Here is a 17,170-nt window from a genome sequence, read left to right as displayed (position 1 = left end):
TATCCTGCCAGGTGATCTTCATAGTCTTCCTAAGACAATACAAATGGAAGTATTTAAGTTTCTTGTTGGTTAAGTTTCATAGGCATACAACAATGAGATTAGCACAATGGCTCTATAGACTTTCAATTTAGTCTAATATCTCTCCTCTCCCACACTTTCCTATGGAGCCTCCCAAACATTGAGTGATCTAGCTCTGGCAATGAGTGTGTCAATCTCATTATCAATGTGTGCATCCCTGAAAAGTATATTGCAAGTAAATGATTTATCCACAGCATTTTATCTTCTTCTGCTCCATCTGATCAATCTATTGTAACTGATTGTTGCACATATGGTTGCTGTATTGCTTGGCTTTTGGAGTACCTATAAATACTAAGATGTACTGTAGGTCTTTTTGGCCCATAAATAGCCTTCAGGAATTTGAATTGCCTTTAAAAATGCTTTGAATTGTCAGTATAAAACTGAATTTCATCTGCCTTCTTATTGCACCAAGAGTCCTGTTAACTCTCTAAGCTTCACTTGTGCTTTAGTTTTGATGGAGTTAAATGCTGCCTTTTTAGAGGTAGATGAATTATTCTGTTGGCAAACCCTGTAGAGTTCTCTTTTTTTTAATTTAATTCTGAATTTCCCCATCATTTTTTATCAAAACATCTTGCTATTTATTAGTGAATATTATTTCCCATAAAGTGCAATACTGTACACTAAATTTCTGAAAGCTTCTCCCTTTTTTGTGCTCTACTATTGTCAACTATGTGTTGTTTCATCTTTACCTCTAACTTTGCAACAAACTGTTGTGTCTAGGAGACAAGATATAACTGGTTGACATTAATTGTTCTGAAGTCATTTTGTCTTAGGGCTGCCACTTTTGTTGAATGTGAATATTTAATTTGGAGAGGATAAGTCTATGTTCAGTCCAGCACTTTGCCACACATTGCCTTTGCCACTCTCTCTGTCTCTTCTTGTAATCACATAGTCTATTTAATTCCAGTGTATGCTATGAGAGTGCATCCATGAAGTTTTATTGCATTTAGTAAATGGAATGCAGTGTTTACGGTGAAGGTCATGAGATGCACAAGTTTTCAATAGTAAATGACCATTGCTGTTGCTGTTTCCATCTCCATTCCTCTCAAGGACTCCCTGCCCTGTTTGGTAGTCTGAGCCTACTCTAGCATTAAAGTCAATCAGAATTGTCTTGTCCTCTTTTGACAAATTGATAATAAGGGTCTCTTATTAAACTTCATAAAACTTTTCTTTGACTTCATCAGAGTTCATCATGGTGGAAATATAGGCCGCAGATAGTGGGGGAACTCTGGGTAAAGTATGAGACCTTTCAGCCCCGAGGAAACCTGCTGACAATGTCTAGTTTGGCTCCCCACCTCCCTTTGGTATTCTTACCCTTCCTGAGAAGTCAAGGAGGGCATGACCACATTTGTTCTATTTGAAGCAAGGGATACTTACAGCAAGACGAATTTGTGATTGATGATATAATTGTTCTCTAGTTGGCACATGTTTAGTGTACTGTAATTTCTCATACTGAGATATTTAAGGGCTGAGAGGACTGGAAATAAAGACACTCCATCTTTGACCATCCTCCTGGTGGCTCTCCTGCCTTCTTCACGCCTTCATTAAGACCAAAGCTGGTCCCAAGACCCTCCAGAGAGCTAGTCCCGACATTACATTTTGGCAGCTGAACAGAGACATAAGATAAAGGGGAAGCCCTCATGAAAATAGTGCAAGGTCAACAAACTATTGGTGAAAATGTGAACATCAAAGAGAGGTGATCACACCCTCTTTGACTTTTCCCTTTGAACACCAAAGGGAGGTGGGGAGCCAAACCAGACATTGTCATAAGATTTCTTCTGGGCTGAAGGGTCTTATACCTTACCCAGAGTTCCCTCACTATCTGCAGCTCTCTACATCACTTAAACAGAATACAAATGTTTTTAAAACTCAACTTAATTTGGATTCCAGATAACAACAAAATCAAAGAGGAATCAAAATCCAAGGTCTTCAAAAGAATTAAATTAGAAGTTGAGTGAATAGTATATTTTCTCTGAAAAGGGGATTTAATTTTTTCTTTTTTTTTCCTCAAGGAATTAAAATAATGAAATTTCAGAGATGTTACCTTTTTGCCATTTTCATGATGGGTGTAATCCTTTCTGCAATGTTGTACAGTGATGGTAAACCAGCAAGAAATTACCTGGGATCACATTTATTCATCCATTGGTACCTGACACATTTCTGTAATGTCCTCAGAGGAGGGAATAAAGCATTTGCATAGAAAAAGAAATTAATACCATATTTTGAGGCTTTTTTATAAAAAATATTTGATTAGAAATCACCACATAAGAGCTCTGCTCTGTAAAAAAGCCCAGTTTCATTTAGCTTACTCAATGATCATACACAGACATTCTTCTCCCTTTAAGAGGCTCTTCAAGGGAGTTTACATGCTCTCAAACATTTCTTGTGTTAACCTGTATAAGAATACAACAATAGGATTGAAAAATTCTATGATGTGATTGGTAAGGCATTTTCCTCACCTCCAATATGTAGCCAATATGGCTACTTGAATTGTATGAGGGAATTTGTAAACTCTGAACTTCAGTGCTTATCAACACTTGAAGGCAAGATATCTTCCCTAAAATCCATAAGGAAGTAATCTAGCATTTGGAAAGATTTAAAGGGAAAAATATCACCTGTGCAGCTGCCTCCTGAACAGCAGTGCATACAGTGAAGACATAAGTGAAATAACCAAATAACAACAAAAAAAGAAAAAAAGAAGAAGAAAGAAAGAAAGAAAAAAAGATCAGTGCTTTAAAATCCTTACCTCTCAAGTAACTAGTAATTTACTTTGGCTCTGTTTATGCTGTTCTCTCACAAAGGAGCAAATTTGTTTTGTAAGACTATTGAGCCATAGATTTATTCCACTAGTCTAAGAACATCTACATGAACACTTTTGGATGACATTCAATTGGATTTGGGATATATCTGTTTTTATTGTATGTATAAAGTCAAGGCTAATTTCTGTCTCTTGGCATAACTAAGTCATTTTTTTTTTATTATAGCTTTTTATTGACAGAACATATGCATGGGTAATTTTTCAACATTGACCCTTGCAAACACTTCTGTTCCAGCTTTTCCCTTCCTTCTCCCCACCCCCTCTCCTAGATGGCAGGCAGTCTCATACATGTTAAACATGCATAACAAAGTCATTTGACATAATGGCTAAGGGAAAATTGAAGTGTGATTTGACAGGTCAGCCTAAACCCAACTTTCTGATCTATCTAAATATTACCAGATTTCAATATATACAGCTATGCTGTATATAGTAGGAATTCCTAGAACCATCTAATAATCAACATAAATAACTTTTCTCTTAAATGAAATTTTCATTTTTAACTTTTAGCAGTATATATTAGTTTTTATCACCATTGTCAATCAGCAATCAGAATCCTTTGTATTTTTGTTGAGTTAGTTTTCTAATGTATCTAACTAAAATAATTCTCTAAGTAATATTATGCCTTATTGAATTGATTGTATACAGTGAAAACTCTATCATAATGAGGTTGGCTTTGTATAAAACGAAAATCCAAAACTTTGTTCCTTGTGTCCTGGACCTGTATTGAGGTTGACGAGTATTGTGTATTAATTCTTGATTACTTTTGAACAAGGTGAGAGTAATAGCTTTTTGGTGTTTGGAAAGTTTGGCATTGTTTTACCTATCCTCCTTTGATCTTTCTACCCTCTCCTTTTCCCCCAAATAAAACCTCAGGTCCCCTACCCCTTCCTAAACTCCTTCTCTAGAACAAGCAGCAAGTTAGATTCCCTTTCCTAATCAGGAGATTGTCAATGTGAACAAAGAGTCAGAATTGTTAAATCATTAACTGCAGAGATCCATTTTGTAGCACAAAGACATTGTCAGTTTTGCTGGTTCATTCTCAATTGAGCTCCAAAAAATCAGCTGTATGAGTAGAGAAGAGGGAAATGTGATAAGGGGAATCATATGAAAAAGATTGAGAAACTATTGTACTGATTTGAACCACTTGTGTGAAAGAGCAGATCAATCAGCAAGCTTTTATTAAGTGCCTACTATGTGCCAGAGCCTTTACTAGGCTTATAGAAAGAAAAATCCCTATTCCCAAGGACACAAAATAAAACAATTTTGGTTTGTATTAATAAGAAGGAAGAGTACCATATATATGTGTGTATGTGAATATATATATATATATATATATACCAAGCATTGTGCTAAGTGCTTTATGAATATTAATCACATTTGATTTTTACAACAACCCTGGAAGGTAGATATTGTTTTTTTTTTCCATTTTACAGACGAGGAAACTGAGCGCTGAGAGAAGTGAAGTGAGTTGTCCAATATCACCCAGTTAATAAATATTTGAACTCAATCTGCCCTGACTCCAAGTACAGCACTTTATGCACTATTCTGCTTGGATGAGACCTTAGTGGCTACCTTGTCCACCTCCTCCTATTCATAGGGGTTAATTGAAGACCAAAGTTATGAGTTTATTGAACTCTGCTAGGGCAGCTAGGTGGATCAGTGGATAGAGAGAAGTCAGGAGACTCCTTCAGTTCAAATGTGACTTTCCAATGGTATCTATATAACCCTGGGCAAATCTATTAATCCAGTTTGCTTTAGTTTCCTCATCTGCAAAATGAACTGGCAAAGGAAATATTGAATCACTTTTAGCATCTTTGCCAAGAAAACCCCAAATTGGATCATGAAGTGTAGGACATAACTGAAAAATGACTAAATAACAACAATGATCAGATCACATCTGAAGTATTTTTAGATGAGGGACCCATTAAAGAAAGAATATTGACAAACTGACTTTGAAAATGTTCAGAGAATCATAATCTGTAAAATAAAGATATTAATGTGACTAACATGTCTCCTTGGCCTCTTCGCTGGCTGGCTAAGTCTTATGTTGTATAGGAAGAGTTCTTAACCTTCTTTATGTAATAGTCCCCTTTGGCAGGACAAAGAAACCTATGGACTCCTCAATGATGATTTAAAAAAAATTAATAGCTTTTTATTTTCAAAATATATGAAAAGATAGTTTTCAACATTCACTCTTGCAAAACCTTGTGTTCCAAATTTTTCTCCTTCCCTTCCCCCCATGCTTCTCCCCTAGATAGCAAGTAATCCAATATAAGTTAAACATGTACAATTCTTCTAAAAATATTTCTACATTTATTATATTGTGCAAGAAAAATTAGATCAAAGGAGGGAAAAATGAGAAAGAAAGAAAAAAGCAAACAACAACAAAAACAGTGAAAATACTATGTTGTGATCCACATTCAGTAGCTCTTTCCACAAGTATATTAGAATTGACTTGAATTACCTCATTGTTGAAAAGCACCATGTCCAACAGAGTTGATCGTCACATAATCTTATTGCTTTCTACAATGTCTTTACTTCACTTAGCAAGAGTTCATGTAAGTCTTTCCAGGCCTTTCTGAAATCATCCTGCTGATCGTTTCTTATAGAACAATAATTCAATGATGCTTTTAAATGAGCAAAATGTGCCAGGCACTTTACCATTATTAATCTCATTTGATCTTCACAAAATCTTTCACAGATAAATACTATTGTCAACTCCATTTACAGATGGACAGACTAAGCCAAGCAGAAGCTAACAGTTTCCTAAGATCACACAATTAATAAATGTCTGAGGCTGGTTTTGAACTTGGCTTTACCTATCTATAAACCTGATACTCTGTTGTAGCACCTAGCTGCCTCATAAGATTACAAGAGAAACCAAGATTATTAAAATTGTTATTTTTATAATATAATGTTAAAAAAATAACAAGCAAGTTCACATTCTTTAGATTAAGAACCCCAGTTTTATGTATAGTTCAGCATTTGAATGAATGTTATTCCACTTTTTTCATCCCTATTCACCCATAATACTAAGATAATCATCAAAAAGGATGGAATTTGGTGCAATCTAGCCTTCTGACCAGGAGCTCCCAAGTCTGCCTTTTCTGCTTTTGTTTCTAGGTCTTCTTCAATATTGTGTTTTCTTTTATTGTTATCAGGCAAGATTGGGAAAACTGTAGGAAGTTTGTGTAGCTAGCCCTAATAGGTAGAGTATGTATGCAGGTCTACCTGAGGAGTCTTTTAAATGTGGGAGGAATGACTTCATGTCAGACTGTCAAGGATAAAGCAGATTAACAGGGAGAAGAGCACTCTCTCTAGAATACAAGGGCCGCGCCAAGTTCCACCTTTGACACTCCCTGTGTCATAACATTCTTTTGGACATTTCCTTCCTTGGAGTTAAGTTCCTAAGACTCAGTTTCCTAATTTATAGAATGAAGAAAATCAATTAAAGGAACTCTGAGATCCCTCTATACTCATATAAGTAATTGGAGTTTCTTCTTTGTTTGAGATCTTAGATTAAGTTGAGTCTCAGGAAATAACCACATTTCAATCTGAGATCAGATGAGAAAAATTTATAGCAATATTTTATGCTTTACAAGGCTTGACCAAAACGTGATATTTACTTCTGGGCTTGGTTCTTGGTAACATAACAAATTTCTAAGAGAGCCTGTCTCTTCTCTCTTCCCCTTCATTCTGCTTTGCAAGTCTTTGTCCTTATATAGTATGGACTTCTCATTTGTTTAATATTGATTTGGACACAAGCCTGAGTTATTCTAGGCACTTGCAGACCAAAAAACCAAAACCAAAACCAAAAAAAAAAAAAAAAAAAACCCAAAATCCAACAAATTAATCTTAAATCATTTTTAATGCTCTTTTTTGCTTCTAATAATTAAATGTTTATTTATGAATTCAAGACATTGTGAATAAAAACTCATTATTATTTATTATGGATTCAAGATCACAAGCAACTCTGAGGTTTACACAAGTGGCAGGGTCACATAACTGGCAAATGTCAGAGGCCTGTTTCAAATCTGTGATTTCAGGTCTTTCCACTCTAAGTTATTTTTACTACACTGCACTGTTATATGCCATAAAATAGATGTGAATTAGTGACTCTCTCTCTCTCTCTCTTTCTCATTTATATACGCACACATATGCAGATATATAGATTATATATGTTGAAAAATGTGGTGCTAATTATCTTTATGAAATTTAAATATTTTTCCAAGTGTTCAGTGGAAAGACACAACTTCTTACTGAAGCTATAAGCAAATTGTCTTCTTCTTCCCACCCCATCCCCCATTTTTCATGAACACATTTTCCTAGTTGCACATATTTGTGAGTCTGTGAGGAACTGTGACACCCTATAAACACACCCTCTGTCATAGTTTTAAAAGCAAGTTCCTGGATTTGGGAATTTTGCAACACAAGGGCTCTTGAACTATTTGAAACTAACTGCCTTTCTGAAAACAGTCATGGACAGAAAGAAATATCTTGGTTCCTGAAAATGCAGCCTACCAATTAGCATACTTCAAGGGGTTGTATCTGATTGTCACTTCGAAAAGGGGCAAGAGGGTAGTCAATGGGGCCAGGAGCCGAAAAACCTGATTTTCTCAAAGTAATTTGTTTTCAAAAAAGCTGAGTCAGGCCAGTGGAGGCCAGCAAGGGTCACCCAGAAAACACCTGGTATTTAGTTTTTTCTTTCCCTTCTGTGACATTGTTTTGTTTCTTAAAAATCATCCTTCTGCAGAACTGCCTTCCTGAAAGACCAAATTCACTTCTCAAAAAAATAATAATAATTAGACTTGGCATTTAGCTTGGATAACATTGAATGCCACTGGGATACAATCCTGGCAGTCAGTCATAAGCCATATTTGACAAGGAACATTGTTGGGATTGGCCAAGTTTCCTGGGTAATGAGGGTCAGTACTGGCTCATGGTTTTATGGAACCAGGCCAGACATTGATTGCTCCTTTAGGGGTTCTGATCATTTGAGTTCAGATTAAATTCACATCCTTTAGATTCACCAGATTTTTCCAGCCACAAAAGGTAGAATGGAGTCATGTGATCCTTAATACTCATCTTTTCAAGTTTTGATCTAATGATCAAGCTGAAGAAATACTCCGAAGTTTTATCTGACTTCCACTGTATTTCACCATTGATTAGGAACCTTCTTTGGATTAGAAACTGTAGATTTTTTTTTTAAAAGAAAGTAATTCTACTTCTGGGAGCTTAGATTCTATTAGTTTCACCTTATAAACGAGTTACAAACATTAGTCAGACTTGGTATTATAAAAGGCCATGAAGCCCAACTCCCTCATTTTAGAGGAAAGTAAACTAAAGAAATTGAGTGACTTGCCCAGGAGGTCCCATCCTAGAAAGGATTTGAACCCAGGTTTCCTGGATTCCAGAAACAAGAGATTTTCTCACTACACTTCCCTTTGGTGATTTTGCTACTGATAATATTTAAACAATAAGCAATCTCTACTACAATTAGTATTGCTTTTTATTTATAATGTCTAGTTTTTTCCAGTTACTTTTGGGTCTTTTTAGCTCTGTAGTACTTGTGTCCAATTTCCCTGATATCATATACAGTTTAATCTTCATCACATACATACATATATATTGTTCTATATGATATAAGACAAAATTTCGACTTCTCAATATTTAAAATTCCATGCTTTTTTCCCTATTTCTCTTCCATATCCTACAACCATATTCTCTCCTAAATGATAAAGATCTTAGAATCATAGATTTAGAGCCAGGAAGGAATTTAAAAGCTATCAGTTTCTCTATATTTTTATTATCTGAGACCCAAGATAATGGCATTTCTACTAAGCTGTGGGTGACCTACCTAGGAAAGGACAGTATTCTCCCCTTGCTTTAGAAATCGAATGAGAAAGTCCCAACCACTTCCTCTAACTGTGGCACAGCAGTAAAAAAGAAAGCATTAGATCATGAGCGCTAGCAATACCGAGACTTCTGAAATAGCTGGGAAGATGTGTCCATCCTGGGAAAAAGAAAAAAGAAACTGAGGGAAAGATTCACTGTATATAGTGTAACCTAAGAGATTCTTAACCTGTCTCCTGAATTCCTTGGATAGCAAGGTAAAGTCTATGTATCCCTTTTCAAAATAATGATTTTAAATGCATAAAATAAGATAGAGTTACAAAGAAAAACAGTTATTCAAGAATATAAACCAAAAAAAAATTGAGTTCACAAACCAGGTTAAGAACCTTGGTCTTGTGAGAGGAACCCTCAGTAGAAATTCATGTTCTTAGGTTGGCTCCAGGTCCTAAACAAAGCCCGTTTTTGTCATAGGAAGCAAAGAAAAGAAAATGAACAAGGGAACCAAAAATGTTTAGACTTTTATGTCTGTTTTAAAAAATAATGTCTCCAAATTTGAGTTTGGCTCTAAATCATTTAAGGAGTTGGAATGAATGACCCTGTTAGTTATAGTGAAATTTATCAAGAGACAAAGAAGTGTTCATTTTATTTTATTTTGCATTTAAAGCATTTATTTTATAAAACAGTAGTTTCAGAAAAGTCTTCATTTTAGACTTATCTGAACTGCTTTTTTCAAGAGATCAGGGCCATTCAAACTATTATCAAAATATCCTTTAAAAATCAGACAAAAGAGATACTGTTAATTAAATATTTATTTGAAGTTTGTAATAATTAGGATGCTGATTTTAAATGAAGTAATTGTGTATATGTTTGTGTGTGATAGCACTTTGGGCCTCCTTGTATTATCAATATGAATAACACATTTCTTCCAAATTTTTAGGACTTTAGAAACACAACTACTATTGAAATTGTTGTAGTTTATACCTCTTTTACTGTTATGACATCTTATTCCTTATTTGAGGCCAAGTACCTAATAATGACGTTGGTCCTCTGAGGAAAAATGTTTTTGTAGTGATTTGTGTTACCAAACATTTGATTCTGTTCCGTAATGCTTTTTTTTTTTTTAACTCAACTCTATACATGCATATCACCAAATCTTGTTTGTAAAGACAAAAAGGACAAAGTCCGTCCTTCAAAGAGCTTGCATTTTTTCTTAGGTTACTAAAAAAAATCTTCTTGTCACTAGGACCATTGCCTTATGGGCAGTTCCTTATATCAACAAAGTTAAACAAATTACTCAAGAAGAGGAGAGGGTTTAAAAGGGGGGGGGGGGGGAAACTTGGAGCCTGAAGTATAGACAGTTAGCGGATCTAGACAAAATTTACTGTTGGGAACTGAAGATTTTAACCTGTTTCTGCTTTCTCCTCTTCTTCTGCTCTTATTGCAGCCTGGCAAACTAGCTCGTTTTCTTTTTCTGTAAATGCAAATCTTTGTTTGCTTGATCAAATCATTGTTTAGTAAAGGCCAAACATAAGAGAGATAACTTAGTATAGCATCTAAATGCTGTTTCTCACTAAGCCTTCAGAATATTTTCAGAGAAAGGTAAAACATTAATGAATCAATTGAGTATTGCAAATTATACAAGCATGTAGGTTATTTCATGCATTTTACTTGGCTGCAGGCAAGCATTTCATTTGGCCTGCAGGCTGAAAGGACATCATCTGATCTACTCCTGGCCCTTTGGAAGTAATGCTAAGCTTCTAGATAGGAATAATGATTTAGTCCTGAGATCCAGAAGATCTAGAATCTTTATCCATATAGACCTAATATATAGGAGAATATATGTATTCTAGGCATGGAGAATACCTTATTATGCAAAGACCTGGAAAAGAATAATAGGTGACATGTTGTGGATGAGTGGCAAGAAGTCAGTTTGTCTGGAATGTAGAAAGTGTGAAGCATAACAAAGTTCATTAATCCTGGGAAGGTAGTCTGGAACCCATTTGTGAAGGGTTTCACATGCCAAATAGAGGAATAGATATTTTATCAAGCAAAATGAAAGCTTATTGAGCAAAGAAGTGAGTAACATAGTCAAGACTTGAATTTTAGGAATGTTACTTTGCCTGCTGTGTGGAGGATAGTTTTGAAGAAGAGAGAGACTAAAGACCAAATGACCCATTAAAAATCTGTTAAAATATTCCAGAATATTTTACGTATGAAAGTCTGAATTAAAACAGTATCCACATAGAGAGAAGGCTATGAATATAAGTAAGATGGTAGAATTAATAAGACTTGGCATGTGGGGCTGGGAAGAAAGATGAGTAGAAATTAGAAATTTTAGTGACTCAAAAAATGATGGAACTCCTTGGCAGAACTAGAGTTAGCAAGAAAGATTGGCTGTAAGAAAGAGAGTATGATGTATCTTTGATATATTCAATTTGAGATACTTATGGGGCATTTGACTAGAATGTCCAGTAGTCTATTGGTGACTTGAGCCCCAAAGGGACACTAAGGTTGGATATATATAGATTTAAGAGTGATCTGCAAAGAAAATGATTAGTCAACCAATGGGAGCTAATGAGGTCACCAAAAGAGTATGTCTACATAGAGAAAAGAGGCCCAAGAGAAAAGGTTGTTTTGGTTACTGAGAAATACAGTGGCAAAACATTCTGACAGAATATTTATCTCTCTACTGTTTGGGAAATGTTGGTTTCTTCTTGGATCTTCTCTATTGCCTCTAGTTAGATCTTTCAGAGATCCAGCCTTGCCTGGCAGGCTCATTTCCAGATGTGCTACAGGAGCAGCATCTGATTAGCTGACATTTGACTTCATTAGTTAGGTCTGTGGCAGGGCTTGAATTTATTTATATACATTTGTGGCTATGTCTTTATCTTATATGCCATCAGTGAAGAGAGTAGAAATTAATTGGATAGGATCCTGGATTTAAAAGCCAAGAACATTTGTGTTCACATTCTGCCTCACACAATTATTAGCTAGGTCTGTTGAATCTTGACAAGTCATTTAGCATCTCTGTGCCTCAGTTTTTTTTCATGTATAAAAGGATGAGATCATATTTGATGGCTTCTAAGGTCTCTCTTCCGTCTCTAAATCTTTGTTTCTATATTTTCTTAATCCCTGAGTTTTCTCTGGCAGAGATCTGAGAGCTTCATGTTTTCATGCCATCTTTTGTCTCCATCTTGGAAGGCTTCTTCCTCCCATCAGCCACCTTGCTGATGAGGAGCTACTTTGGCTTATTTTTGACACTCTCTTAAAGGTTCATCATAGGTTTTATCTTCTCCATGAAACCTTTTCTAATCCTCTTGGTTGCTCCCTCTGTCTTCAAGTGGCTTATTGTTGACTTATCACTATGCAAGTTAATCATGATGTATAAAACACCCACAAACACATACAAGCAGGCTCACCGGATATATCCAATAAAATGTATATAAGCTCTTCAAAAACAGAGACTACTTTCATTTTTATCACCTCATAGTGTTTGCATGAGATAAATACTTGGTAAATGCTTATTGTATATCTAGTGTCTTTCTCAAACACCTAGATTTCTCTCCCCTGCATTATGCTGAACTTTTACTAATTCCAGGAAGCACAATTCCTTTGAAAGATTGCTTCAACTGACTTCCTTTTTGTCCGTCACAGTAATACCTCTCATTGTTAAAGAATCTGAGGCTTTTAAAGTGCCTTCCTTGTCATAGTCCTGTGTAGGAAGTTTCTGTTTTTGTTGTTCAGTTGTTTAAGTTATGTTTGACCCTGTTTGAGGTTTTCTTGGCAAAGATATTGAACGGTATGCCATTTCTTTCTTCAACTCATTTTACAGTTGAAACCTGAAGCAAACAGGGTTAAATGACTCACCCAAGGTGATATAGGTATATATATGATATAAGGTAATAAGTCTCTGAGGCCAGATTTCTACTCATAAAGCAGGCAGATGTGAGGAAATAAAGCATTTCACATGTGAGGAATACCAAAATGGCCAGTTTGGATAGCTCACTGATTGTATTAAAAGAATGAGTAGTAAGATTATAATGAGTGTTGACAATAGAAAATTAGATTAGGGCCATTTAAAAGGCAAAAAAACCCTGCAAAGACTTTTATGCAAAGTAAAGTGAGCAGAACCAGGAAAACATTTTTATAGTACCAGCAGTATTGTGCAATGATCAACTATGAATGACTTAGCTATTCTTAGTAATACAATGATCCAAGATAATTCAAAAGTACATAAGATGAAAAATGCTATCTATCTTCAGAGAAAAAACTAGTGGAGTCTGAATGCAGATCAAAGCATTTCTTTAAAAACTGCAAATAATAATTGCATTAATTTTGTTTGTGTAGAAGCTTTTCCAGTTTCATGAAATCACAGTTTTCTATTTCATCTTTATTAATTACTTTTATCTTTTTGTTGATTGAATATACATTTCCTAGCAGGATATTATCTACTTCTTCTAACTGTTTTATGTTGTGGAATAAGATATTGTTTAGGCCTAAATTCTGTCCGATTGCTTTCCAGTATTTCTGGAAGTTTTTATCAAATAGATAAATAATTCCTAAGTAATTTATATTTTTTTTTTGGTATGTTTGATATATTTAGTATTCTAGTTGGTGTATTTAGTATATTAGTATCTATTTGGTATATTTAGATTCTTAAGTTCCATTGTTTGCCATTACAGAGAGAGAGAGAAATTATTCTTTGTAGGTGCATACACACGCACACACACACACACAATCACACACAATCCTATAACCTATTTGTTAGCTCATCTCACATTGAAATATTTATAGTAGAACTGAAAGAAACTATGAGAAAGACCAGTCAAAACTCAGGTGAATCTCAAAGCTTCTCTGCACAATAATTTTAGGCTATGGAATTTCAAGTTTTTAATCAAAACATAAGATCCCAAGACAATTTTTTCTTTCCTAGCTCTTAACAAGCAGATCTTATAAGGTAAGTTTTAAAACTGTAAGCCAGTCAGCATACTGATTATAAGAATTTGCCAATACATTTATAAAATCAGATTTAGTTCAACTCTTTTTTTTTCTTTCTCCATCTTTATCCCTGAAAAGAAAAGCATTTCAATAATATAAAAGAAAGTATAGAACCTTACATTCGAGTTTATTTCATAAACTTTCTTCTAGTCATCAATGAAACATTAAAATTCTGATTAATGATGAATGTAGCCTAATGCTCAACTTCAATTATCTTTTTTTTTTTGTCTCTTATTTCTGATTTTTCTCCTTTCTCAACATTACAGGAGTTCCTGGATCAATGCCAAATGCATCCTGGGAAGGAAATCTTCGAGCTGTAAAGTGGCATGATATGGAAAGTGAACATGGAGGCTGTCATGGTGATGTCTTTTATTTCATCTTTATTACATTTTTCATTAAACATCTCCAACTCAGCATGCTTACAATAGAAGTCATGATCCTCATGCTTAAACCTATCTCTTTTCTAACCTTTCTTATTTCTGTTGAGGGCTCCTTCTTTCCACATCCTTCCAGTTACCCAGGTTCTCTATCTCAGTCATTCCTCACTCTCACCCCACTATAAATTTAATTCAGATTTTATCCTTTTTATCTCCTCAATACCTCTCTCATCCAACCATCTCTACTCACAGAGATACTACTTTAATTCACGCCTTCATCATCTTTCATCTAGATTATTGCAACATTCTCCTTAGTTGTTTATCTACCTCCAATCTTCCCTTTCCATTCCATCCTCCACATAGCTAACTGCCAAAGTAATTTTCATATCACAGATCTGATTAGTCTACTCAATAAACTAAGTGGTTATCTATTACTTCAGAGATTCAAATATAAACTTGTCTGTTTGTCATTAAAACTCTTCACAACCTGGCACTACTCTACTTTTTCAAGTTTACTACACAAAACTCTCTTCACACACCCTTTGGTCCAGCAAAATTAATGTTCTTACTGTTCCTCATATATGACATTACATCTCTTACCTCTGTGCCTTTGTAATAGCCATCCTCCATACTGAGGACTTGGTTTTTCCTCACCTACCTCCATCTCAAACACCACTTCTTCCTATATAAAACTTCAGATTCCTTCCATTCATCAGTTTTTTCCTCAAAAAAAGATCTATTTGTATATATCTATCTATATACATGTCTCCTCCACCAGAATGTGACTCTTTGATGGTAGACACTGTTTTACTCTTGTCTTTGTGATCTTAGAAATTTGCACATTGCCTGACACTGTTGGCATTCAATAAATGCATGCTGGTTCCTTGATTGATTGATTATAACAGAGATATTTTATAATATAAAAAAGGAGAATATGTCTGATATGTAATATATCATATATTATCCACAGTATACATTTTGTATCATCTTAAACCTGTATAATGAAATATATAATTGTGTTATGGGCCAGAAGTTTGAACTTGAAACAAAGGATTCTTACAAGGTACTAAGTCAGTGGAATTGATAGAGACAATAGGTATCTAATTTAGCATGGTGCTTAACAGTTCTCTAGTTCAGTACATGTACTTAGCATTTACGATAGTTCTACAAGATTCACACCTTTGATTAGAGAGAATATAAGCTCGGACAAACTCAGCCAGAATCAGAACGAGGTAAGACCAGAGAAATGGTGGCAGGCTGTCCTCCTTTGTTTCTCCACTGAAACCAAGATCCGGAAGGCCTCCAGAAAAATTAGCCAAGCCCCAAGTGAAGGAGACAAGACTTTGAAGGAGACAATAAAGACTTTGGACTTTAATCCCTGGCTGCACTTGTGGTGATTACTGAACTGAAAACAAAGGCTGCCTCCAGAGACCTCAAGAAAACCCCAACAAGAGAATATTACATTTTAGAAAGAATATTACATAATTTTAATAGAGAAATAAAATAATTAACTATAATAGACTCATTTTCTATGGAAGCAGAGCGTATTTTTTGATACATTTACATAGTTGGGGTTTGTAGCATAAAATACCAGCATAGATATTAGAAGAACTGAGTTACCAGTCAAATCTTTTGGACCAATCCATCCATCATTCTATTTAATTCATGGTTTAAAAAGATAGTTTCCAAAGGCCTTGAAGTCCTAGGAAGATACCAGGAAAATACTGCTTTAGATCATTCTTTCCCTTGAATGTGTATGAATGTGTATATCTACAGATGACTGAAAAATTAATCAGTTACTTGATTTTTAAATACATAATTCATTTCCTTTTTTTCTCCTTACCTCTCTTGTTCTCTGTAGGTTGTGGGTAACAGTTAATGTTGGGCACAGATGGAAGGCAGAATAAGAGATTCAGTTCCTTTTTTTGCACCACACTCCCTGATCCAGAAAGTCTGAAAAAAACCCTTCTCTATTCTTAATAATGCCTTTTCTTTGTTTTCCTCAGTGACAGGAACTCCCCTCCCTTCACTTACTTCCTTTGTGGACCTTTCGAATAGGATATGTGCTTTGAAATATTCTTGTGTGATCCGGTTGGCACAGGATGGTGTAATGATGCCTGTGGCACATAGGGTTCCTTGGAATGAACTTTGTTTTTGGCATTGAGAGAGGGGAAGTTTAAGAATTAGGAACAATGAAGAAGGGGTCATTATATAACCAATTAAACAGACAGGGGACATCATTACTGTTCTGTTCAGAATATTAATGTTGGATTTCGTGTGTGTGTATTTCTCACTGATATCCTCCATATTTATTCTTTAATTTCCTCAAGTGAAAATCCAACCTTTATTTTGCTTCCTAATTTAGCTTTCTTATTCCTGTGATTCAAACCTGCTGGTCCCTTCACCCTACCTTACCTACGCTATCTTCACCTTTTTTCTTCTTTCTCCTACACTACTTTTATTCAAAACCAGCCTTATCTGCACTCAGTCTCACCTGTTAGGGAACCTCCTACCTGCAACTTCTATAGAACCCTAAGAAACTCGACTAGATTGTAGAAAACCATACCTTTATCTCACATCACAAGAACTGTCTGTCCACAGTAGACACACAGCAGGTTTCTATTCTCTGACATAGAGGTTTCATCTTCTTTCTCAACCCTAAGCTGAGAGACAGAACAGAAAACATTGGACAACTCCTTGCTGAATAGCACTATTTATTGTTGTTCAATCTTTTCAGTTATATCTTACTCTTTGGGATCCTTTTTGGGATTTTCTTGGTAGTTTATTTCTATCCATTTAAAAGTCTTTGCTATTGAATTTCTCTTGCTCTTTTCTATGACCACCTACCATCTTTTTTCTCTGGAACCTTCTTAAGGACTTTATCATCTGCATTAATTTTTTTTTTTTTTTTTTGCTGAGCAATTGGGGTGAAATGACTTGCCCAGGGTCACACAGGTAGTAAGTGTTAAGTGTCTGATACTAGATTTGAACTCAAGTCCTCCTGACTTCGGGGCGGATGCTCTATCCACTGTGCCACCTAACTGCC

At 35.2% G+C, this 17,170-nt stretch overlaps 1 protein-coding gene across 3 annotated transcripts in view; it reads left to right on the top strand.

Moving 5' to 3' along the window:
* The window catches only part of LOC127544181 (N-acetyllactosaminide beta-1,6-N-acetylglucosaminyl-transferase-like), a 127,037-nt gene that overhangs the window by 99,556 nt on the left and 10,311 nt on the right, over positions 1-17,170 (top strand). For all 3 annotated transcript variants that reach the window (XM_051970704.1, XM_051970705.1, XM_051970703.1), the window contains exon 2: positions 14,014-14,106. In XM_051970704.1, coding sequence (XP_051826664.1) covers positions 14,014-14,106 — 93 coding nt within the window. The remainder of the gene's footprint in view (positions 1-14,013; positions 14,107-17,170) is intronic.

Source organism: Antechinus flavipes, chromosome 1 (assembly GCF_016432865.1).
Source record: "Antechinus flavipes isolate AdamAnt ecotype Samford, QLD, Australia chromosome 1, AdamAnt_v2, whole genome shotgun sequence".
Taxonomy (NCBI): domain Eukaryota; kingdom Metazoa; phylum Chordata; class Mammalia; order Dasyuromorphia; family Dasyuridae; genus Antechinus; species Antechinus flavipes.
Note: the sequence above shows the minus strand (reverse complement) of the source record. Positions and strands in the feature narration are given on the sequence as shown.